This window comes from Mya arenaria, chromosome 3 (assembly GCF_026914265.1).
Source record: "Mya arenaria isolate MELC-2E11 chromosome 3, ASM2691426v1".
Classification (NCBI taxonomy): domain Eukaryota; kingdom Metazoa; phylum Mollusca; class Bivalvia; order Myida; family Myidae; genus Mya; species Mya arenaria.
This window is the reverse complement of record NC_069124.1, coordinates 63639925-63666506: the sequence shown is the minus strand read 5'-3', so window position 1 is coordinate 63666506 and position 26582 is coordinate 63639925. Positions and strand designations below refer to the sequence as shown.

The 26582-nt window shown below is 36.3% G+C and overlaps 2 protein-coding genes across 2 annotated transcripts in view; one reads left to right on the top strand and one right to left on the bottom strand.

Annotated features, from left to right (window-relative positions):
• The window catches only part of LOC128227059 (teneurin-m-like), a 104880-nt gene extending 89369 nt beyond the window's left edge, over nt 1-15511 (top strand). Inside the window, 23 exon segments of the mRNA XM_052937255.1 lie at nt 1303-1518; nt 2379-2564; nt 2797-2943; nt 3234-3441; nt 3613-3918; nt 3920-4010; nt 4245-4512; nt 4725-4865; nt 5087-5339; nt 5610-5842; nt 6071-6228; nt 6404-7237; nt 7239-7479; nt 9241-9560; nt 10735-11034; nt 11248-11463; nt 11465-11503; nt 11505-11934; nt 11937-12048; nt 12050-12186; nt 12189-12221; nt 12224-12856; nt 13108-15511. Of these exon segments, the coding sequence (XP_052793215.1) occupies nt 1303-1518; nt 2379-2564; nt 2797-2943; nt 3234-3441; nt 3613-3918; nt 3920-4010; nt 4245-4512; nt 4725-4865; nt 5087-5339; nt 5610-5842; nt 6071-6228; nt 6404-7237; nt 7239-7479; nt 9241-9560; nt 10735-11034; nt 11248-11463; nt 11465-11503; nt 11505-11934; nt 11937-12048; nt 12050-12186; nt 12189-12221; nt 12224-12856; nt 13108-13964 (6359 nt within the window). The 3' untranslated portion in view covers nt 13965-15511.
• Nucleotides 15512-16582: 1071 nt separating this feature from the next.
• Nucleotides 16583-26390, bottom strand: LOC128226758 (lipoyl synthase, mitochondrial-like). The gene is made up of 10 exons (XM_052936792.1): nt 26288-26390; nt 22646-22809; nt 21479-21572; nt 20702-20939; nt 20162-20219; nt 19806-19934; nt 19152-19297; nt 18320-18390; nt 17544-17655; nt 16583-16975 (listed from the first exon to the last, which is right to left on the bottom strand). The coding sequence occupies exons 1-10, from the start codon at nt 26345-26347 to the stop codon at nt 16899-16901; spliced, it is 1149 nt and encodes a 382-aa protein (XP_052792752.1). The 5' UTR covers nt 26348-26390; the 3' UTR covers nt 16583-16898.
• Between the last annotated feature and the right edge of the window lie 192 nt (nt 26391-26582).

Here is a 26582-nt window from a genome sequence, read left to right as displayed (position 1 = left end):
CTTATGTAAAAAAATGTTGTAAAGCTATCGTTTCAAGAAAAATAGCGACGTTGTAAAACTGTGTGAACGTAAACAAATGCATTCGCTGCTTACATGTTATGATGTAAATTGCAAACCAATCAGATTTTATCTCGTTCTCAAAGCAGATTTGATGAGGTAATTTCCTTGACATTTGCTTATCTCATCAGTCATTAAGAAATAATTGGAAGGAAAACTGTTAATTTGAAGAAACCTTGGCACTGCTGTGTTAATGTAGCCAATAAAAAATCTAGGAAATTGCCAAAAAACATAGATTGAATTAAATCTGTTTCTCTCTCTGCTGATTAAGCCCTTAATATAATTAGGAATATTTAAAAGGCATTGCATCTCAGTTTCTTGAAAATATTTATTGTAAAAATAATTTAATAAGCTGATAAAATTAGTTTCCAGAATACCGCTATAAGATCATTTTTTAAACATGTAAAACATACAACCAAGACAGTATTTTAGAATATCTCTAGCTTTCTATGCAATTTAAATTGCAAACTGCAATAAATCTTCAATGATTGTGTGAACAATGCCTTTTATTGTCTAATCTTTGCTTTGCCTGTATGGTAGAAGGTTTCTGCTAACCATCTGTACATTGCTTGCAGCTTTCTTTTAAATATTAATAGGCAGTTGATGTATTGCACGAATATCGGTTTAATTGGCCTGTTCTTCTCAGGAAATGCGGCAATACATCAAGCGTCTATTGAGAGAAATCTTGGATCGGCATTCTCAGTTTCTCTTTCAGTCATTTAAAAGACAGATTCTGGGGGAAGTCTGTGTATATAGTTTAAATTTTCCATTTTAAAATTACTTAAACAATCATGTTATATAGAGTTTTAGTACCTGAAATAAATCTGACTCGTTAAACCCCCTCAGTGTCTGGTCTACATGTTCTTGCTCAATGTGCTCGAGTTCTATTTCTGTGCTGTGCTGTAAAACTATTAGTATAACCAGAAAACCTGAGCCCAGTTGCTATAGACAAGCATTTTCTATACCAAACGTCTTAATCTAACCATTCAGAGAACATTCAAAGGTATATAACACCATTTCTCAAGGAAATCTGCATAGTTTAACTATGTCCTATTATTGACAAAACTGGTTCCATAGAGGAGTAATTAGTTAGGGCGTTAGTGAATTTTCAAGCGTTCATAATAAAATGTAAACTAAGTGCACGTTTTTAGCAACTGGACCCTTTCTACTATGCCTAACCATGCACTATATTCTTTACTGTATTCATCCACCATGTTTAACTGCACAGAGGACTACTTTTTCCAGTGGGGTGCCTTCTGCCTAACTGCTCTGGTAATGGGGTCTGCTCCCTGGGGCAGTGCGTCTGCTATAGGGGCTTTAGGGGCACAGATTGCAGCATTCCTGATAAGATAAATATCACACATCTGTGTGCCAATGACTGCTCAGGGCACGGTGTGTACAACGTTGACCTGGGCCGCTGTGAGTGTGAGAGCCTCTTTACAGGCTCTGACTGTGAGACAGGTAAATGGAATAGCCAGGATATGATGCATTTGGAACTCCTTGGTTTGCATCCTACAGTTGAAGATTTATTCCTCCTGTTTGAAAGTTTCTGCCTCGAGTTTAAAAAATAACTACCAACGAATGTCCATGTCTAACATACCCCATAGCGTTAAGCCAGAATTTTTGGAATGTCAATTTTATACATTGGAATTTGATTGCTAGCTAGAAACATATTTTGCAGACTTCCTAAGAGCTTGAATCCAGATATGTGAATGGACTGGACTTCAAAACTAATGCCACAGTTGCCTTTCTTTGAAATACAATGTTTTTGTTGCTCCTATACATAAAATCCAGCAAACTAACCAATTGACAGTCTCATAACAAATATTTCCTACCTCTGTTAGCAGTATAGTAAGTGTATGGAGCATACGACTTGTAAGTACACGAGTGCAGCTTATGGGAATCTTGCCATGTAATATTTATGCCTGTTTCAACATTGTATGTGTTCTGCTTGCTTACCTCCCCTGCTTCCTGCCTCTATCCAATCTGTGTTGTAAAAATGTTTGAAAAGCATGTAGGAAAGTATTTAAATGCATTTTGTCTACTTCAAAATCTATTTATATGTTCAGTCCTATGTTATAGATTACCTAGTATACAATGTCTTTATGTACATGTATGGATTGTATCTTAATTATTTTGTTCATAGTTCACTTTATATAATACTGTTCATATATAATATTAATTTTTCAAGCATTACAATTTATAATGGAAAAATATATTCCATAGTAACATTGCTTCATTGTCCATCCATAAACCTGAAGTGTCATCCATTGAGTGTTAGAAAACATATTTTAATCACATCCCCTGTTTCCCCCCTACAGAGATCTGTCGTCTGGAGTGTTACCATGGCAACTGTCAGAATCAGAAGTGTGTATGTGATACGGGATGGGGTGGGGCGCTGTGTGACCAGCTACGCTGCGACCACCGCTGCGATGGAGTTCGGGGATTCTGTAACAATGGTTCGTGCGAGTGTCGCAAGGGATGGAATGGCAAACACTGTAGTCTGGGTAGGTTAACATGTTTGAATCAAAGGTTGATAAAATTTTCATCGTCATTGTAATAGGTAAGGTCTTAAAAAGATACGTAAATGAAAGTTGAATTAAAATATCAATAAAGATTCGATGTAGGTCAGTATCCTGGAAACAGCATTTGTAATATCTTAAGTGTTACTATTGTTTTTAAATATTGTTTCATGTTTGGTTGCAAATAAAGTTGTATTACTCTATCATGCTGCAACAGATGGTTGTCCAAACGACTGTAGCATCAACGGTGTATGTGTGGTATCAATGCAAGGCTGGCAGTGTAAATGTCAGGCTGGCTGGAAGGGGGAGGCCTGTGATCATAACATGGAAACTTCATGCAAGGACCACGTAGACAATGATGAAGGTAAAGGATTGTGTATTTCTGTAGACAAGTAGAAAATTTTAGAAATCTATATGAAGGGTTGCATGAAAGGCTGTAGTTAGTCCTTCTTTAAAATCAAGAAGTTACTATGGTTTACAGGCATCCCTCAATGTATTATATACTCCAAGGTTTTAATGCAGTTTATGCCATAAATGATTTTGCTCTGATCAAGAGTAAAATAATTTCTATATGGTGAAAATATATTAAAGTTCATTATAATGCATATCTTGCAATGCCTTCAACTTCAACACTCATTTTTACTTCCATTGTAGATGGCCTGCGTGACTGTATGGACCCAGACTGCTGTGAGAGCCCAGAGTGTGTGGACAATATGTACTGTAGGGCTTCCCCTGACCCTGCAGAGATCCTTTTGCGTAAACAACCTCCCTCCACAACAGCATCATTCTACGAGAAAGTCAAGTTTCTTGTAGAGGAAAACAGCGTCCAGATGGAGACTTCCAAAAATGCGTTTAATGAAAGGTGGGTTATATCTTAGCTGTACACTTAATTTGACTCATAAGAAAACATGAAATTAGTTTTGTTATTACATTTGTAATCATTAGACACTTTCATCTCCCCTGTAACCTTGATGAGCTGATTGATTGATAAAAAAAACCCTCAACAACATGAATGTCCTGCGTTCAATTCCAGCCAAGTGTCAGTGATCCGAGGGAGAGTTCAATCCCTTGACGGCACCCCACTAGTCGGAGTCAGGGTGGACATAGACAAGCAGCCTCTGTATGGCTACACCCGCACCCGCGCTGTCGGCATGTTTGACATCCTTGTGAACGGAGGGGGCTCGGTCACTCTCAAGTTCTCCCGCCAGCCCTTTCTTCCCCAAACATTGAGTGTGCTTGTGCCATGGAACCAGATCATCACTATGGAAACAGTTGTCATGGTGCTTACTGACCTTGACCATACCATGCCTGACCCAGATGTGTGCAGTGTGGCTCATGAACAGTGCCCTCAAGCCTGTTGTGCTGTCCACGTGGCAGCACACACAATTGGGATCCTGTCCTGAACAAAGTACCATTATACCGGAATCTCAGGTAAATATATATGCTTATTCAAACATTCTGTATTTGAATTTGTATTAGATTTTCACTATCATATCAGTTTTATTAAATCATGATTACATATTGAAATTTGTTTGGTTTTCAAATTTCAAGCTAATTGAAGAAATTATACAACAATAAAAAAATTCTTTGTTTGTTTAAGATAAAAGTATTTGAAACAATGTCATTGGTAACAATTCATGAACACTCTCTTCCTTAAATTTTCAGGTGTTACAGGAGAGTATCAGTATACCAGGTACGAGTGTGAATCTAGTGTACCACAGCAGTGAGACCCCAGGCTACCGCTCTGTTATCCTAATACAGATGACTCCACGGGAGATGCCCCCTGCTCTTGCCCAGGTCCATCTCCGCGTCTCTGTGGAGGGGATTCTGTATGAGAAAACATTTGAGGCCGACCCAGAGCTCAAGTATACATACGCCTGGGACAGGAGGAACGCCTACAAGCAAAAAGTCTATGGGATAGTCCCTGTCAGAGGTATTCAAGTTAATGGTACTTTGTAAGCCTTGAATGATATTTTCTATATTGTAATCAGAAGAGACCTTCAATTTCACTTTTTAAACTTGAAAATCATTTCCTTTTCTATTTTCATGATTTCAGTGAATGTTGAAATTTCTGTTGTATTTGTGAAAATACCGCAAGGATGGTAACTTTAAAATGTTGCTTATATTTGATCTTTATATTTCCAGTGAGTGTTGGTTACCAGTACAGTGGGTGTCGGTACATATTCTGGGAGTCCCGAAGCACGACCATGAGTGGGTTTGACCTCACGTCATCGGAGATTGGCCACTGGAACCTTGACCTGCACCACACATACAACTTCCAAGAAGGTATGTGCCTCATGTCATTTTGTTTTGAAACTTAACTTTAATACTGTTGTTGTAATGTGTACAATAAAATATTGCTTTGTACTTTAAAAGCTTATTGTCAAAATGTCGTATATAGAACCATTTTTATATGACATAATTTTAGAAAGACATTTCTGTAATATGGCAGTTTGATTACGTTTTAGTGAAAACAATATTAACAGTTAAATTTTGTTCATCCATAGGCATTCTTCACAAGGGAGATGGCACCAATGTTTACTTGAAAGAGAAGCCCAAGAAGTTGATCAGTATCCTTGGTAATGGCCAGCGTCGACGAGCGGACTGTGATGGATGTAATGGCCCGGCACGGGACAATCGTCTTCTCGCTCCCGTTGCCCTCGCCAGTAGTCGGGACGGCAGTCTCTATGTGTGGGATTATAACTTTATCAGGAAACTGTCACCCAGCAGAGAGGAGATTGCCAGCATCCTCCAGATTGGGTATGTATATAACTAACTTAATTTAATAAATAAGACATAATGTGCTGATTATGTCTAGATTGAAAAGTTTAAAATTTCAAAATAATCAAGTGTGATCTAATTACACTTTCTAGAAGATCAAATAAATATGTTTTACTACACTAAGATAAGAGTAAAATAACCAATTTATTTTTAAATCATAAAGCAAATAAGTACAGAAAGCTTTCATTATAAGTAAAGGTCACTTAAAATCGTTCGTGTTTTTTTAATCGTTGAATTTTCCCTCCATAGCACATACACTTCCCACAAGCCGTACATGACAGTGAGCCCAGTGGACAGCCGACTATATATCTCTGACTACATGAACCGGCGTATCATCCATGTCAAGACCATGGGCCCTGTGCGTGACCTTCAGGAGAACTTTGAGGTTGTGGCGGGTACCGGTGATGAGTGTACCCCTGGGGAACGTGACCTGTGTGGGGATGGACAACTTGCACTGGCAGCCAGGTTCCTCCACCCTAAAGGTAGAGAAACATGATAGGGAAATATGCCATTACAAAGAAGTTAAAACTAGCTAGGTTTGATTGCAGATTAAATTCCTTAAACTATCAGGCATTAATTTAGCACCTTATAGAATGTTTTGTGTTTGAATAACCATAAATTCCTTATTACAATGAAATAAGTAGACAAAAATAAATAATTTCATTCTTTATATTTGTTTGATCAGAAAAGAATGTCTTTTGCATTTGCAGGTATTGCAGTGAACAAGGATGGTGTGATCTATGTGGCTGATGGAGCAAACATCCGGAAGATCGGCACTGACGGCATTATCACAACGGTGATTGGATCCCAGGACCAGCCTCGTGCATGGAAACCAATGTCATGTGATTCTAGCATGCCAGCTGATGAGGTATGGATTAATGTAATCATAATGTGTATTTGCTTGGGACATGAGATAATAAAAGAAGAACAAAACCATGGCTATAAATATCTGCTTTACAAATGATTTCATCCAAGAAGTAAAAAGCGTTTTCATAATGAAAATATGTTTTGCAGAAATTATATACTTATATTGCACCTTTCAGGTTCGATTGCACTGGCCAACTGCCTTAGCCATTGACCCTCTGGATGACACCCTGCATATTCTGGATGACCACATTGTGCTGAAACTGACCAAGGACAACCGAGTGGTCACTGTGGCTGGCCGACCAATAACATGTCCCCAAATAGATGTCAACTTCCTGCCCATGGGAGTCCTGGCTGATGATGAGCAGGCTTCAAGCATCGCAGATCATGTTAAACTGGTTGAGCCAGAGAGCATGGCATTTGGTCCCCATGGTGACCTGTATGTGGTAGAGAGTGACACCCACCACATTAACCGGGTCCGCGTGGTTACCACCGATGGCAGGATACACCATTTTGCCGGCACCAAGTCAAAGTGTGATTGCCAGCAGAACAATTGCCAATGTTATGATCCCAAGGAGTCCTCTGCTGCTCAGGCTTTGTTTGAACAGCTGACTGCCATCACTGTCACACCAGATGGCATTGTGCACTTTGCAGACTCTGGAAATCTGCGAGTGTTCTCGATAATATCTGAGCTCCCCACCCTGAACTGGCTAGGGCAGTACGAGGTGGTTTCCACAGAGACCAAGGAACTGTATATCTTTAACAGATATGGCCAGCAGATCCACACTGTGAACCTCATGACTGATCAATACATGTACAACTTCACCTACAATATCAACTCCTTCTATGGTAAAGTGGTAGCTGTTACAGACAATGCAGGAAAGAGCATCCAGATAGAGCGTGACTATGAACGCCAGGCCAAGGAAATTCTTTCACCAACTGGTGAGAAAAGTCAGCTACAGATGGACAACATGCAGCGTCTGCAGCGCTTCATGTCACCTGACAACACAGCCCCTGACCTTCACCTACGAACCTAGCACTGGTCTGTTACAGACAAAGCGCCTCTCTGATGGGAAAATCTACATGTACTCGTACGACACCATGGGACGACTGTTGACTGCCACCCAGCCGACAGGGGAGGTCACACACCTGCACACTGACGTGAATGCAACAGGTTCTATCGTGCACGTGACAACAGATAACAGTAACACTGTTGCTATGGCAACCTATGGCAGTGTACAGTCAGCTCTGCATGGCAAGTCTCGCTAGTTTACACTCTCACTTTTGATACCCAGTTCTTTCACAGGAATAAACTTTTATTAGATGTTTTATCGAGATAAAGATTTTGTGAAAAATTCAATGTTTGTGTCCAATCACCTGTGAAAGTTTGGGTTATCTGTCACATATTTTCCCTTTTCTCAAACCTGCAATGTCATTTATATCAATTAACACTAAAGGACTGTCTAAATAGCTAATGTAGAAACTTTGTTAGTCATTTATTAATTTTTTTTGATAATACTGAATCAATCTTTGCATATTCATGAATTTCTTATGTGGCACTTAGCTGAAGAAACTTTAAAATTTCTGAATTTCTTTTGTTAAAAAGTCATTAGAAAAAAATCACATCTCTCTTGATAAAGCCATGATTATGTGATTGTGAAGTGTTGCAACTGCACATGAATGCTGAATGCGAAATCACTGAGTAGCAATTAAACCCCAGATCAGCACACTTTCAGCTGTGGCGAACCTACTCCATCATTGTAATAGTTTCACCTCTGCATCGGAAATGTCCCTCGGGTTTTTACCAAACTAATTGACACACATTTGTGAAATGCATGGCACAGATCAATAATAGAATTGTGTAGAAAACTTGAACTTTATAAGAAAAGAATAGTGCTCAGCTTCAACATAAGTATTTATAATTGTTATTTTCAAACACTAGGTTAATAAAAAATAGATTCTTATTTTCACAGACCATGTTTTATCGGAGTTTCGTCAGTAAATGGGGAAACAAGCACAATTATATATTAAGTCATGTGTTTTTTCTTTAATAATTAAAATTTCCTTTTATAAGACTACATTATAGATTGTTAGTAGCATACATTGAAGGCTTAAAGTAAGTAATACTCGAGCGTTTGGAGTGAATTCTATAACCTCAAGGCTCTTTTTCTACCCTTTTTCTATATATATTCATTAGAACTCTTAAGTCTTTATAGTTTAATAATTATCTGTCTTTACGCTTTTTTCATTTTACCTTTTTTTATTTCAATAATTTAAAGTGATTGTAAGATAAAATATTTTTTAAGAATCATTGTGAAACATGTTTTGAACGTTTCATAACTTTCTCTTATGAATGTAAAGTGATACTTTTAAGGATATAGCTGAACTGTACCACCATTGCTTATAATTGAACTGTAGTAAGTAATGCAATTATACATATATATACTTAATTGTTTGTACTGTTTATAAGGAAGCTTCAGTATATACATGTAACATGCTGAGGAATTTCACATAGCCATATTATTTGTAGAGGACAACATTATTATTTTTTAGCACAACATGTGATTTCTTCTAGAAAATATAGCTGGATTTACTAGATGTGAATATCTTGCCACTGCAGACATGTACATTTGGCTTTTGACTCAAAGTATCTAAAAAATAAATTTTGAACCCACATTTTCCTCTGAAGTACATTATCATGTTCCTGTCCTCCCAAATATTTTACCAGTTCACTCCCTTTGTCTGAATGTAGAACGCTTGCTGATCACACACTACATAGCTTTTCATTATTGGGAAAATACGCTTTGCTGATAATAATGAAAGTTGTTGAAAAATGATCAGAGAATCTAAACTTTCAAACACATATACAAATTCTGCTTAAATATTTTCGCAAAAAATTAAAGCACTTTTATTTTTTAATTATTTTCCTTTACATGCATGAATCAGTTTTGTTGTTAATGAGAGTTAAGAATGCCTACGTACAACATTTCATGAGATTTACATTTCTTCTTTCTAGGATCCGCAGAGACCAAGGTCACCTATCTCCCAGATGGAGCTGTTGTTGTTGTGTTTCCTAGCAACCTGACCATCGCCCTAGAGTCAGGAGGCAACCCTGTCCTAGAGAACCAGCACCGCATGCACTTCAAGCGTAAACTGATCGCTCCTAACAAACTGGTGCACAGACTGGAATGGCGATTCTACCTGCGGAGGAAGGGTCGTCCTAAAGAGAGTATAGCAAAACTTGGTCGACGTATGCGGGTAGGGGAGGTGTTTACGCGGCATGAAAGCATGCTAGACTCGCATGAGGCTGGCGGATACAAGGAGAAAGCCCTCTTGGTATGTTGACCAACCTCGCAGCTACAATATCAACACACACAGGCCATATTTCGGTTAAAATTTGTTATCTGTAAACAATTTAAAACCTTCATGTCTAAGTGGTATATGATCAGATAAGATTTTTGTTTTTCCTTATTGACTGGGTAATTTTGGTTTCTGATATATGAGAGTGAAATTTAAAAGAAAGTTTAATATTAAATTTTGATAGTTTAATGATACATGTATATACAATTTTTGAACTCTCAGAAGTTTGTTTCTTCTGTAAGGTTTAATTTTGGTATGTATTTACATTCTCATATAATACTGTGAGTGTTGTTTATTGTCCATATTAATGCTTTGCCCATGGTCCTATTTCTGAAATGTAATTAATATTAGCTGATCTTACAACTATATTGATGTTCTTTACATGCATGGAATTTATAAACTCAGTAGAGAGGTCTGGATGAAGGCTTTCGTAAGCTTAAGTATTTGTCATGTATTCGCAACTGTCCTAAACTTCTTTATGCCATATAATACATAGCATGAAGATTCCGCAATACTTTGTGATCAACCCCTCTTAGGTTTCTTATTTATATTTCAATTTCTGTAATTTTAAAGTATTATTTTTCCATATATTTCTTGTTGAACTGTTACATTAACAAAAGTTCAGATATGTTTACAATGTTTCGGTCTTAACATCATTAATATAGTAGGCCAGTATCTATGATAATATACTCTTCTCTCATTTATGAGTGCATTTTGTTAACTTTTCATTTCTGCATGACACTTAATTCATTTGTTCATCATCTGATAGTCTCTTTTCAAGCTTGTGACTGCCTTTTGCAATAATCCGGCAATGAACTTAATCATGTAACTACCATCAAAATGTAAGGCACCCATTATCTGTACTCAAATTTAGTAGATGTCAAAAATTTAATATAATCTATGACTTGATATAGAACCTCCGTTCATAGTAGTTATTTTATATTTCTAGTGTAGTTTATAGAAATAAGAAACACATACAGAGGGGTTGATTGCAATATAGATTTAATTGATCTAAAATTTTATTAATTTAATTCCTTTTGATTAGCAGTGCATTCCAATAAGTGTTCTTTCTATTTTCCTAAGATTTGTCACCTTAAGTCCCTAAACATGACTTGACAGCCAAATTGTGCATGAGCATGCTTTACTTCAGGTGAATGGTGAAAATCTGCTCACAATTGAGTACGATCGTGACACACACACGGAGACAATACTGGACCGCGACCTTCTAGAGATCATCACCATGGCGTACGACAACTCTGGCCTCCCCACCCACTTCCTGCCTGCCAAGAACCACCACTCTCTCAATGTGACGTACAATGCAGCAGGGGAGATAATCCATTGGAAGTATGGGGATCTGGAGGAAAGGCAGATATTTGAAAATGGTGTGTTGAAAGAGAAGACGGGCACCAATGGCGCACAGTTCAGATACAACTACAGATACGGGAAAAAGGTGGGTTTAAAGATGATGACATAACTGCTCAGAAGATATGTGCATGTGTCAACTTTCTAATGGAAATATTTTGGACATTTACTTGCTTTGTAAGAATCTTGTGTGTTGAATTATAAGCCTCATATAGTAGTATCCATTATAATCTACATGTTTAAATAATACTATTATTCATTACTATCTTTGTATACAAACCATCACGTTTGATAATTTCAGCCAACAGACATCCATTTGCCAAGTGGCCTGCAGTACCTACTACAGTATGATGATGAGGGGAACCTGAGGATGGTTCGCACACCGGGGCTTGGCAAACACTTCTTCTCCCGCGTCATGCTTACAGGCGTGCAGCGGTACTTTTACCAGATTCCCAGCCTCGAACTGCCCTACATCGAGGATTACAGTGGCAATGGGAAGCTTATGCAGATCATTTATCCCGAGTGAATATCGCAAAGTTGTATATCGATACAACCACTTTTGCCCAGCCTACCCTTGTACTGTTTGGGGATACCGAGATAAACATTGAGTATGACTCTAGAATATCTATGATATCATGGTCAGAGGTACATGGACGGGGCTACAGACTTGCTGAGTCGTACACATATGATTCATCTCTTGTAGACTCCTATCATTTAACTTTTCCTGACGACTACAGGCTCCTGGATGCAAAGTTCATGTACACCTATGACAAGAACTTTAGATTGGTTGAAATAAACGGCGTGTTCTCTAAAAATCTCAGTATGAATATGAACTACAGCTACGATGACCATAATGGTTTTTTGAAGAGTGTTCAATTGATGAAAATACAGTGGCCCCTTGTTAACATGGAGAAAATTTATGATGAGCATGTTGTGATTAGCCGTGAACTGGACTTGTATGGTCGAGCTAAGAATACAGAGTTTGTGTTCGGGATAATGTCAGGTTTAAACTGAGCATTGTGTATGATAAGATGAACAGGGTTAGCAGTTGGAGTCAGATTGTTGGGCAAACAGACACTAGCCAGTTTGAGTACCGGTACGATAGACGGCAATGTGATAGAGGTGCTAGTGAATGGTGAATCAGAGTGGAAATACGGCTATGATAACAATGGAAACATTAATAGGATTGAGAATTTAGACAATAACTATGATATTGAATATGATGTCGGAGATAAGATAAAATATTTGGTAGCCTGAGGTACAAGTTTGATGAAGATGGTTCATGGTACAGAGGCATGATGAAGATTTGCTGTTTAATTCAAATGGTCAGCTCATGTCCGTTGCTAACTCAGGCAAGTTCAAGTTTACCTACTACTATGATCGCCAGGGCAATGTGATTGCTCAGAGTGATCGCCTTGGTAACATCATGCAGTACTTCTATGCTGACACGCTTCGTCCTGGTCTTGTCACACATACATACAACCACAGTAATGGTGAGCTCAGCCAGTACTTCTATGATGCCAAAGACAAACTTATTGCCTTTGAAAGACAGAACCAGCTCCTATATGTTGCCTTGGACCCCATGGGCAGCCCTATTGTTGTTTATGACCAAGATGGCCTCATTAAAAAGAAACTTTCATATGACCCTCTAGGGCAAGTCATTTCCGACTCTAACCCACAGTTCGAGTTCAGTTTTGGCTTCCAAGGTTCCATATACAACTCCCTCACCCGGTTGGCCTTGATGGGTGGGCGTGTGTACGACACAATGACTGGCCGGTTTGTGAACCCTGACTACAGAGCGATGTTGGGTAATGTTCAGTATCTGGTGGAGGACCCAATCATGATGAACAATTACCAGTACCGACACATAGTCAACACACACATGCTAGGCCGGAGCTTCCCAACGCTTGGTATGTAGAATGATTTTTTTTTAAATACTTCCTTAATTCACAGATTGGTTTTAATGATAATAACTTACAGCAGGTTTAAAAAAAAAATAATAAAGTGAACTTTCAGGCCTGGAGAGATACATACAAATATAAGTAGTATTAATAGTATAGAATTTTATTTTATTCAATATATAAACATTTATTGCTGCTAAAAACATTATTGGTACCCCAGAAAAAAATAATCGATACATAAAACTGTTCTTACTTTGTAGACACTACAGAGTGGCTGAAGCTGCTTGGATTTGACCTGGACAGTATGGCCCCAAATGTCGGATATGACGGCACTGTGAGGCCAAGGTCACAGGGCCGTGGCTACAACCTTCTGCCAATATCATCTGCCTTCGAGTGCACATTCCACCGGGACATGCTCAACATGCTGTCCATCTCAACAGTCCCACAATCAAGGGTGTCACCCATTCAAAAGTATGACCCCATCCTGCCCGCACCAAAACTGGCCATGTACAGCGACCTGCTCTTAATGTCAGTGAACAATGAGCTGCTAACTGCTCTGCCTGATGATCCCCCCACCTGGGTGAAGAAATTCAGTAACTTTTTAAACAAGTCCGAAATGCTTGATTTGAGATACACTATACTGGGCAGGGATATTGTGTACTTTGTTAAGCCTGATGCCTCGGTAGTAACAGATGAGCTTTCATCTTTGGGTATACATGGCAGTTCAGCTACCTATGAAAAAGGTATAAATGTGACTGTCAACAGATTATCTCATCCAGAAGGTTATAGAATAACCTCCTACACAGAGACTGATGTTCGTTTCCATGGTAACTTTTCTGTGATTAATGTAAGGTATGGCAGTAATTTTGATCACGAGAGAAAACGTGTCATTCGGCATGCAAACGAGCGTGCTATTCAACGGGCGTGGTCAAGAGAAAAGTGGCTCATACAGAACTTCTTACCCACCTACTTTAGTTGGACAGAGCAGGAAAAGAAGGACATTGTGACCATAGGTTACCTGGACGACTTTGATGTGCAATATGTGAAAAACCCCGCAAAGTATCCGGAGATTGCGGACGATTGTAATAATATCAAATTCATAAAAGTGAAACGATGAAGAATGACGATACAGATTTAATTTGTTAAGAGTAGTTGTGATAAACATTTCATCCCAGTATATAATCTTATGACATTAAGTAAAACACACTTATCTTAAACAAACAAGAATAGTGCTGTGAATCAGTCAGTTTTAAATAATGCATCATTCCATGGAGATGTCACGTAGCTTTAAAGCTATTAAATTGAAAGACACGAAGAGAATGTTCATTACTGTAACAGTAAAATGGCTGTTTAAAAAGCCCGGACCATACTCATGTGTTAATGCTGCTGCTGCTGATGATGGTATAGACTGCATGTATGTCTAGGCTGCTGCTGCTGATGGTATAGACTACATGTATGTCTAGGGAAACTTAAATCAAAATATCTGCCCATATCAGGGTGGGTGTCTCGTACGAGTGTTATATCAGCCACTCGGATAACAGCTGAATACACCAACAATTCTTCAAAATCAAAGGTGAAGAAACACAACACATGCACATTGACAAGCTTTTTGTTGTTCCAAAACTGTTATTTGTTTGTACCAAAGACTTTGATTGTTTGTGACTTAAGTTATGAAGATATTTATAGGAATGTTAAATGTGCCATTACTTGTGAGCATGTTCTTACAAATTTAAACAAATGTTGCTTCAGTATAATGAAAGTGCATGTATTCTGACACAAGGCCCTTTTTTAAAGGACTGGACTACTGACTTTCTTCATGTTAATTTGCAATATATATGAGAATTATATATGAGAAAGGATGATTAAAGAATCCTTTATAACTATTGTGCTATCCAAACTGTTAATGTTCTAGTCATGTGTACAGCAGTGACGTTCTGGGAACCACTGTTTATATATGTTGTTTATGTATATATGTTTGTTATGTTGTAGAGCTAAGACTATAGTTATGTATATATTGCTGTGTTTGTATATTCAACAACTGTGATTATTTTCGTACGTATTTTACCAACTGCTTCCTACTAACACGAGAATTCATAAATAATAATGTGAGGTATTTTAAATTAAATGCTTGATATAGATTCTTAATCATTGTCTTAAAAGCCCTCATATTTTAAACACATTATTTTAATATTAAGTATTTTAACAATTATTGATTTTATAACTTTTACAGATTGTTTAGTAAATTGCAATGTTAAATACAATATTTCAGTTTACTAAAAACTACATGAATCAAACCAGAGACAATCTACAAATTTTGAAATCCATCTATATACAATACTATATGTAACACCAACTTGTACTCCCATTGAATTGTTCACGAGATTATGTGTTCATTTAAAATCAAGCATGTATCATTAGTATAAAACATGATCATAAATACCTGAGTGTATCTGTTATCCAAATAGATGGAGATTTTGCAAGTATGCCGATGTGTTGAGAGTGGACACTGTTGGAGTTGTGCACGGATGGGTTACATGATGTAAAAGTTTATTGTCTCATTATTTCAGTCATTTTTCACAAGTATATTTTGACATGTGTTTATGATCATAAGTCGATATTGACATTTTGTATTTTATGAAAACTAATAAAAATGACATTATTTAACTCCGTGTTGTATTTCTATTTCCTATCATAAGGTTTTTATGACCTTGAACTGAAACATAATGTAATGTTACTAATTGTCTGTTAGTCAGTTGAATGAAATTGTGTCAAATTGTTTTGATCAAACTTCACAGACTCGTGTGCAACACTCGGGCTCTGAGCTTCAAGGTCAAGGTCACACTTATGGTATTAGGAGTCTGATGGGTATTTCATAGCATTTATTTAATAACAGCTATACATGTGTTACTATTTATGAATTTCAACCATACTTCAAAGCATTGTAAAGGTCAATCGGAATGTGTGTAGTCATAACAGTCATGCTGTCGGCACAAAGCCCAAGGTCACAGTTAAAGGTCAATGCTGCCCAATAATAATCATCTCCTACCAATGCTTTGTATCTCAACAATAAACAAAGTTTACATACAATCATGTAGAGTCTCCCATTGTTGCCTAGATAGGTCAAATTGTGCAAAAAAGGGATTTAATAGCAACACTAAGGCTCAACTTTGGTTCAATTGTTTCAACTTTTTATTTAAAATTATATACAAATAGCTATCTGTCTGTTGGTGTTTGTCATGCTAGCTCTTATAAATGGAGCTAAAGGGCAGATTATGAATTTGAGTTTCCTGAACTTACTCAATGGAAAGTGTTATTCTTGTCAACTAATACTGAATAATGCGTTTTAAATCGGACTAACTGTCAAGGGATGTCAAATAAAATACACTGTCCCTGTCTGAACAAAATAATTAACATTGCTCAGCTATGTCAGAGATAAAATTACCACAAAATGTAACCATTAATTTACTTCAAGGACTGTCCTGGATCTCATGTCTGAGGAGCAGCAGGTTTTATGTTATTCCTTCGTAAACTGAACTTGTTAATTGTCTTGGTTTTCGAGATAATTGAGTTGTAATTTCCCTAATGGTGACCTCCAAGATGCATTTGCACTTTTTGTTTATTGGAACTTGTACGAAAGAAACACAGACAACTTAGGTATTTGAATAAATTACAGTAAATCACATTACACTGTAGCATTAGTAACTATGGGTAGTACAATGAAAACAAATGTTAAATCAATTACATTTATTCAATAAAACAATCAACAAATGTACAGCACTACTTTATGGGCAGATCATTTATCAATCTATTCACTAGGACTTAAAACAGAATTTACCCACATAACACAACAGTTTAATATCACCCAGTAAGACACCAAATCCATAACTTTTCTTTCCAATACCTGAAACATACATCTGACATCACACAGTAGGGGATAACAAATTAATAAGACGAAACCATGATTCCCAATAACTCTTTATCACAGGTGTGTAACTGTCTCACATTGTGCATCAATGACATTCAGGATTTACAGCCAGTTTCATCCCATGAATTATATCTTATTGGTTTCGTTTGCCACAGTTGTTGCTGACCTGCGTTTCTCCAGGAGATTCTTCAGGAAAAATTCGCCTGAAACCAGAATATACCATGTAATAGAGCTAGTTATAAAGTGTGTCTAATACAGACATTCCTTGTTATTTGAAAACATTCTGCGTAAAATTATTAATTCTTGGAAAACTCAAACTATTAATCTACTTTTTTCTTTAATATACAACACCTGCTAGTAAAGCATGTGATGGCTCTTCTTAATAAATGTGTGAATAATGAAAAATCTCTCATATGGAATAATTGTAACAGAAAACAACAAATTCTAAATCAATGAATCATGTACTTTAGAGTTCCTTACAACCAACAAATAATTTTGTGCCAAAACTGGACCAAGATCCTCAACAGCAGTGTAGGCAATCACATTCTTCTTAGTCTTAACAACACCTTAGCTCCCTGCACCAACCCTTTCACTTACCAGCCTTGTATGAAGACCAATACAGGGCCCAAATAGCTGTAAAAGCAAACCCTGTTTCCTGCCATGTCACCTACAAGTCTTGTATGACCACTGGACAAGAGCCCAGATTAAGCAAACCTGTTCTTCTTAACCCCCATTCTGCCTATCCCCCAGTTTCTCAACCTTGATACTTACCAGCCTTGTATGAGGAGCGAACCAGAGCGCCACTAGCAGTGTAGGCAAACCCCATCTTGTTACCCACTTCCTCCCACGCCTTGAACTTGTCAGGATGAATGTACTCCTTCACCTTGAATGTTAAGCTAATTACTTATAAGACATCAGATTGTTATGCCTGTTTTGAATAAACGGCTAAACCATGTTTAAATTTACAATAAATTAGATAATTATTTTTCAATCTTTAAAGCTGCACTCTCACAGATTGAACATTTGACAACTTTTTTTTTTGTCTTGGAATGAGCCAATTTATGTCCGACTGCTGACGAAACATTAGATGGCAAATTTTTATATTTAAGTTCAAAAATTGATGTTTTATGCATTTTTCATAAACCGTTAGTAACAGTTTAACCATAAAGCATTAATTTTGAACGGAAATATGAAAATCTCCGATCTGATCTTTTGTCAGCAGTCTTTAATAACTGGTTTGCAGATATTATGCAAAAATTTGCTCATTCCAAGACAAAAAATAAAAAAGTTGTTAAATCGGTAAATCTTTGAGAGTGCAGCTTTAAGCTCTTGATGAAAGATTTTGTGCACATGATGTCTAGGCCAAGATTGATAATCAGTTAGCTATTTCAGTGAATATTTTGCAATCTTTTTTAATCAGAAATACCTTTTGCTTTGCTTGATCTATAATTTAAGAGAAGTATGTCATCAGTTTATTAATACAAATTAACAACGTAAATAAAAAGAAAATAAATAAATATTTACAAGAAGTTACAATCAAAACAAACCTTTAAATGCCTTTTTGTTGGCTGCATATACTGGCCTAGTGTGAGGCAGTCAACATCAATCTTCCTCAGATCTTAAACATGTGGTAGAACGTTTAATAGCATTTCACTTAAGCAATGGGCCAACAAAAACATGCTAATAGTAAATAAATCTGATGTAAATACTTGAGTCTAAAGGCAAGAATGTAATTGTTTAATTGTTCAAACTTTTACTGTCAAAAACAAGTGCGATGTAATTACAAATTTTTCTCCCCCTATTTCACCTTAACAATAATGTTTATGCAAAAAGCAATTAAGAATTAAAATTAAACCTATTGTCTGAAACCCACTGTGCTAATCCATTTTCCAAACTTAATTCATTATAAAAAAATGCAGTCAGTATATCGGAGTGGTTAACACTTTGATAACCTGATGAGTTAAAGGGACTATATACCAGATTGGTACCAAAAAAAGTTTTTTTTCCATCACGAATATCAGGTCGATTATTTAATAAAATGTTTTACACTTTGATATCATAATTGGTTTACCCTAACCATTTGGAATATTTAAGCTATATACCTAACTTGGTAATATCACAAGATAATATTGACTAGCCAATCACGCATAAGAGTGAATTCTACTACGTATACATATCTAGTAATCTATTTTAATGGAAAAAACGAAAAAAATGTGAAAAAAAAAAATGTTAACTATGTGGTACTTCAATTAGTTAGTTTCAATGCATTGTACTCATGATACCAAGTTTATGTCAGTTTTCGACAATTTTTTTTTTTTTTGCTATTTCATCATACGGTATAGCCCCTTTAAATCCTGTTTAGGGATATATTCCCCTTACCTTCAAGGACCCTAATAACCTGGGCGTCACTCTCGCCTAGCCCCAGCATGATGGATGTCTTCGTCACCATGTCCGGGTTGACCTTCTTCACATGCTCCAGAACAGATAGTGATTGTCGATAGTTTGCACGCGGATCTCTCACAAGCCTGTAATAGAAAGTTCAAAGCTGATCCTTCCTTGGTCTTCATTTTAGAGGAAACTTAATGATATGTTTGAAACTGTTTTGATATTGTTTGCTTCCTTTCTTTATCAGATATAACTTTATCTCGAGACTCAATAGTTGTAGGACAGCTGTTTCTACCCTGTAAGGTACATTACAAGCTCAAATATTAAAAAAAACCTTTTCAACACCATACAGCCATTATGTTTTTTTAGAGAAATATGAATTCAATTTCAAACACATTTTGGTGTTAAAATGAGAACACACTTCCATAACTCTGAACCAATTCGTGTGAGTGATAGTGGTCTAGTGCTCTAGGGTGTTCTACTCTCATCCAAGAGTGTGTGGGTTTGAGCCAAAACTACAGCATATTCTTTCCATCTCTCAAACAAGACACCAATACTGGTTTCTTACCCAGGAAACAGACTCCAATATGATTTATATATGCTTATAGGTGTTTAAACTATAAATAACTATACACCACTCTCACTAACCTCTGCATGTCCTCTACAGTCTCCATATTGTGGGCATACACATCAAGCCCCGAGCCAGCCACTGTCTCCACACAAGATAGGTTCCCGCCAAAGTCTGGAGTCAAACACTCCACCAGCATTGATGGCTTTCTGCTCATAAAACCACCCCAAGTTATAATTGTTTTGATTTGGTATCATGTTTATAAATGATGATTATATAAATGTCAATTAAATTTGTTTATTTACATTATAACTATCATGATTTTTTAATAAAATAACCATAGTCACTAACACTGTGTTATTATAACAGCCAAATGTTTCATAAGATATTTGACATGTATTGACAAACTACTACTATAAATAATTATACAAGTTACCCTTTCTTGATTTCTCGGACAGTTTCTGCAAAATGAGCGGCTCCACCATCTGGGATGTCTAACAACAAACACAACATTGTCTTGTAGTTATAACGTCTTTTATGGCCAGAGAAGGCTTATATTTCTTTCTAAAAATATTCATTGAATTATAGGATGCAGTTTGTTCCTGTCTTTAGAATCTAGTTATGATCTGACAATAATAAGATGTCTTACTAAAAGCAAACACAGATGAATTTTGATACTTGTTTTAATATTTTATTAGATGTTTTTACTAAACCCTGTGCAACCATTATTCTAGTTTAAATTATTAAGAAAAATTATTTAGTTCACTAATTTGTGTCTTCAATATATTATTCATATCAGTATACAATGGGCCTAATTGTTATCTGTTAAATGTGAAATATTTAATAATGTGCACACAAACAAGAAAAGCTGAAACATTTGTCTCAAATCTTGTTAACAATGTTGTTAACTTTAACAAAGTTCAGAACAGTTGGCGCAATATGAAATCAATCCATTACTACTTATTTCAAACCATACCATCTCTGTCAACCGAAGTGAGAACCACATAGTCAAGTCCCCACGACACAATGGCATTGGCTGTGTTCTTGGGTTCGTTTGGGTCTGGGGGTGGGGGATTACGGGCTGTCTTCACTGAGCAGAAGCGGCAGCCCCGTGTGCAAGTGTCCCCAAGCACCATGATGGTTGCAGTGGCTGTCCCATGCTCCCCGCCGCCCCAGCACTCACCAATGTTCGGACACTTGGCCTCTTCACATACCTTTATGGCAAATCATGCTCATATGGTTAACTGTAACTCACATTATTGTTATATAGTAAGAATATTAATAATACATGTAACATCATTTGTTTAAAGAAGGTAACACATAAGGACAATCATATGCTACCATTGAATTTCGTCACTACAAAGAAAAGTTGTATTTACAATGTGACCTTCTATTGAATCGCACCAAGTATGTTATTAGTAGTAGATCTTAAATGAATAATGGATTTGAACGATGACAATTTAAACCTATTCACATAACATTAAAAAAGAAAAACATTGATAATAAAGGTGATGTCCAATAATCTACCTTTATTGAGGCCTATAATATCAGTTAAAAAACAAGGCAAATTGCTGGTGTTTCCAAATAAACTGCTGGAAAGGTTCCAGTTATTGATGTGAATTGTACAAAGACATTGTGAGGTACATTTGTAAATGCAAATATTGTCTTGTTCTTAACTATTTCAATGAGATGGTATATATATGATAATGGTTTAATCATTAATGGTTACAAACTTACAATGTGTAAAACTTACTGTATGAAGATTAAGCTCTCTGAGATTTTGTTTGATTCTGTGATAATTTTTCCCCACAGGAATGTTTGTCTGCAACCATTTTGGAAGCCTGACCCTGCAAGTATAAAATATACTTGTGAACATGTATCAAGGTATAAAGTAATATGTGTAACAACATTTTAAAAACATGTATCTTACATTTCATGTATAGACACTGTTCTTTCAATCATGTTATTAGTAATTAAAACAGCAAACACAAAATAAGCATTATTGTAAGTTTATACAAAGAAAGTAATGGTTGTCTCATTCAGTTCCATGACAATTGACATTAGAAAATAGAAAAAAGAATATGTATGGAAAAGCATAGAATGCTCGAAACAGCAAGACATACAAAAAAGTATCTATTGTTGCTGACACTGTCATCTGAATAAAATGCTTGAGACTTGGTAAACTGTATTTGCTAACATGGTAGTCTTGTTAAAGTGCTGCACTCTATGTAAAATGTATATATTGAAAGCCAAGTTTGAAATGGGACTGAATGATAAGCAGTATTTTTCATTTTTATTGATCAGTTTATTCCCCTGATGAACAATACTGTATGCTGCTGTAACATTAAAATGGTGATGGATCCCCGACTAGGGACACCTGCCCTAGACACTGTACTTAAAGTTTACAATGGTATGTCATGGAAACTGCACTCGATTGGTACAACTCAACAACTGTAGTATTTTTTATATAGATATGATAATTTGTGGAGTTATTTCAAAATCCTTCAAGCGGTTCAAGAAATATGGAGTGGACTCGAAATGTAGTCATATGTCCTTTGAACTTAAACAGAGCTGATTGTAACATGCACTCTGCAGATTCTCTCAAAATGTTGAACACTCGTGGCAAAGTATTTGAAAATCCTTCAAGCCGTAAACGAGATATGGAGGGAACAAGAAATGTATCCATATGACCTTTATTTCTGACCTTGACCTTGAACTGGGCTGAATGTAACATGCACTCTGCACATTGTCTAAATATGGTGAACATTTATGGCAAGTATTTCAAATTTGGACACAATTTGTGACGGATAGACAAAGAGAGGGACAACTCCAGCTAAAACATTATGTCCCTCCATTTATGGGTAAAGCATAATTCCATAAAATGACTTAGAGTATGTACCGGTATCAGTAATTTGCTTACCTTTCCCCTCTCTTTTGTACAACATTTTCACCAAAACCATCCTCTGCGAAGGTGGCCTCTATGAAATCAGCAAGGTCAGGTCCTTCTAGGATCTTCTTCCTCTGCTCCTCTGACAGTTTATTGGCAGACAATTTAGAGGTGCCACATAGATGACAGCTGAATATCTGAAAGGAAATATATATTCAATGTCACTTTCAAACATGGACACCAGTTAAAATTTGTCAAAAGTCTGATCAAAATCCTGTGATTCGTGGCTGGAAGTGTCCCAATTCAGCAATTTCACAAAATGCGTTCTGACAGAGATCAGACAGTGAACCGACTCTGACTGAAGTCATCTGCAAGATCTGGACACAATCGGCAAGAAACAGCAATGACATATTTTTCCAGATCATGCCTGTTCCGAAAGACACAGTCTAGACACCTTTCAGACAACACAGGACATTGTAAGGATTTTCATCCGATACAGCAGAATCTGTAACGACAAAGTCACGATTGCCTTCCGACAAGAAAAAAATAGCTGAGATTCCCAAATTGACTGTACGACACCGAACTGTCAAGAGTGTCTGGTGGACCTCACTGGACATATCTCCATCAGTAGGACTCATGACAAATGTATAGGAATGCATTCAGGCAATGAAAGGACATTCTCAATCATTCAGGATCATTATTTTACTTTTTTGCTGTCTGATCTCAAACGGGAGCCATAATCGGCTAACATGTGAGACCCTGCTTGAAATGTATATCTTTCACACTTATTTTCCCTAGGCCAATGAAACTTAACCATTAAACATCAAAATGTAACAGACAAAATGTAGCTAGTACTGGGACATTATAATTATTATCATCACCACAATAAAGACAACCAGCTAATCCTATCAAAGTCAAACCCAGTCCAACACAATAAACTATAGGTATTTTCAATGATTTCAAAGTTGGCTTTTCAGGGCGGGGCCTTTGTGGTACTGGGCCTTTTTGACACAACACGTTATAATTTTAACATTATTTCTGGCAAAGGTTGTTTAGATGAAGTGTAAACATTAAATCCAGAGTTAGGACATAAATAAGTTGAGTTTAAATGAGCATCAGTCTTAGACTTGAGTGGAGCTAAACAGCAGAAAAGGCCTAATTAGATTGGACAATGGCTTGTCCAGAGATAGTTCATATAAACAGCTGCTTCAGAGTCTTTTATGATTTTTGTTGTGGTCCATATCCCATTTGATGTTTTCCTAGCCAAAAATGACAGATCCCAGTATATCAAGCGGCAAGATAACGTGCACCTGCTACATAGTTCGAAAATGGTGATGCTTGTTGACAGAATCTGATCTGAATAAGTGTTTCATGAAACACTTGTGTAATATGAGAAAGGTATTGGCTAAAAATAATTTATGTGTAACTGTTGTGTTTTTATTTAACAATGCAGTGTTATATATTGTGGATGTTACAGCCGAAGAATATATTTGACCATTGGTATGAAACACTCCACTTGTGGCATATACGGAACAAAATGAATGTCCAAATGTTAAAAAAGTTCCTTAAACGCGCATTATTGTGGCTAGTCCTGAGATAGTCCATATAAACAGCCGCTTCAGAGTCTTTAACGATTTTTGATTTGGCAACTCTACGCGTCGTTATCCCACTTGTTGTTTTCCTAGCCAAGAATGACAAATCCTAGCGCGAAGTATATTGAGTGGAAAGATAACAGGCACCTGCTCGATGGTTCTAAAATGGCGATGATTTGTTGACAGCAGTCAATCTGAATAAGCATACATGCCATATCCCCTGGCGGGGGGAAAAATCCCCCGGAATTTCAATCCATCCCCCGGTCTCCTGGCAGGAGATAAAAATCCCACGGAATTTTTATTTTTTTTATATACATTCGCTGTTGACGTATTGCTGCGAGTTTTCTGCATTTCACTAATTATTGTGCTTTATTTTTTCCGAAGGTTATAATCTACTAATAAATTAATGTGTTTTAGAGGTCAGAGGTCACACAATAGATTTTTGTACTTGATGATTTTTGGTGTATGACTAAAATACGATAATAGGTTTTTGTTTTGCGAAAATAAGTTTAGTAAAGTTTTTTATGAAATAGATTTCTTAAAATACCATAAATTACTGATTATTACTATAAGACACACTTTTTCCCCTCAGATATCAAAAAAAAATATGCTAAAACTTGGCGAGAATAAGGAATAAATTAATTAGAAAGCATGAACAAAAATAAAATTTTGTAAATGATACAATAATACAATTTCATAAAAAAAGTGTTACTTTTAAATACGGAGTTTTAAAAGCAATTTCCCTACGAACTTAATGTTTTTTTTTCAATAAATCATTTTGATACACATCCAAGTGAAAATATTTGCTGTTCTGTTGTGAGATCCATAATGATTTACCATCCAGAAGTTTTTTAAGATCGTTGGTGCATTTTTTTTTTTTATATATTTTACATCAGGCAATACTCTAATGACAAAGTGAAACCACAGTATGTGAGCGAAACTGAATGTAAAGAAACAACTCTGCAGGGGTGAAATGACTGTTTAAAAAAGGTTTGATAAATGCCAAAAGGAAACCTTAACAAGTGATCAATTAATTTGAAGTAATGATCAAAGGCAAAGAAATATTACTATTTTGGAAAAGGAAGAAATTAATAATTTTCATTCCATTCTCTGAGTGTCTGAACGTCATCATAGCTGATAGTATTAAGCAGAATTTTTTAAAAGACTTCGGAGAAAGTTAAATTTAATTTACAGTATTACAGTATGACATGACAGTGTATCATAAGAATATGATAAATCATGACATGAAATAATTCTGTATAATGAAAAAGTTAGTGGTTTTCATAGCAAAAAATATGTGAATACATTTTTTCGTACTTGCGTCTAAAATTACTTTGTAATTTTGCCAACTTAAAACTGCTAAAAAATCCTCCTGAAAACTATCAAAATCCCCCTGAATTTTTCAGCCTTTCTGATCAAATCCCCCTGAATGGTCTCCAGAAAATATGGCATGTATGAATTAGACTTATTATTTGTGTATCATTAAACACTAAGTGTAATAAGAGAAAGGTATTGGCTAAAAATAATTAATGTGTAACTTTTGTGTTTTTAATTAACAGTGAAGTGTCAAGTATTGTGGATTTACAGCTGAAGAATATATTTTACATTGGTATGGATCGGTCGACTTGTGGCGTTTAGGGAACAAAATGAATATCCAACTATTAAAAATTAAATTTAAAATGTTCCCTTAATGCGCATTATTGTGGCTAGTCCAGAGACTAGTCATTCTAAAATGCTGTCCAGGCTTTTTTTTTTTTTTTGATGGGTAGCCTGGAACTACCCATCATTAAAAAAAATAGCCTGGACGGCATTTTAGAATGACTAGTCCAGAGACTAGTCATTCTAAATTGCCGTCTAGGCTTGCTTTTTTATGATGGTTAGCCTGGACGACGTCCAGGCTAACCATCATTAAACCATCATTAAAAAATAAATCCTGGACGGCATTTTAGAATGACTAGACTAGTCCAGAGACAAATGGCCACTGCTTATGCAAATGACATTGAGCGTGTGCTCTTAACCTGTCATCAATTAGTTTATTCGTGAAACATGTAACTATCTAATAAGTTGATCTAAAAAACTGTACCTTAAACATATCGTGAACATGTTTTATTTTCTTGACAGTAAATTGGGTTCTGAGACTCATCGTTAGTTTGTAACTGATGTTGACAATACGAGGTGAAGGTCGCGAAAATATTTCGTTGGGTTCAAAGCGGAAGGTTATAAAACTGAATTTAAGCCAATTTTACCTGAAATTAATAAAAATTGCCGCACTATTTTCACGTAGAAAGTTATTTATATATGGTTGATAACAAAGAGGTTAATTCCTACCAAACACTAACAATATTCGGATTTACTTTAATCATACGTATGAAATTTCT

Excerpts from the sequence above, each read along its gene's own strand:
- LOC128226758 (XM_052936792.1), bottom strand. The coding sequence starts at position 26,347 with ATGAGTCTCAGAACCCAATTTACTGTCAAGAAAATAAAACATGTTCAC. Across the intron at positions 21,573-22,645 it reads GTACAAAAGAGAGGGGAAAG|GGTCAGGCTTCCAAAATGGT; the intron begins GTAAGCAAATTA and ends TTATACTTGCAG. Across the intron at positions 18,391-19,151 it reads GGTTATTAGGGTCCTTGAAG|ATCTGAGGAAGATTGATGTT; the intron begins GTAAGGGGAATA and ends CACATGTTTAAG.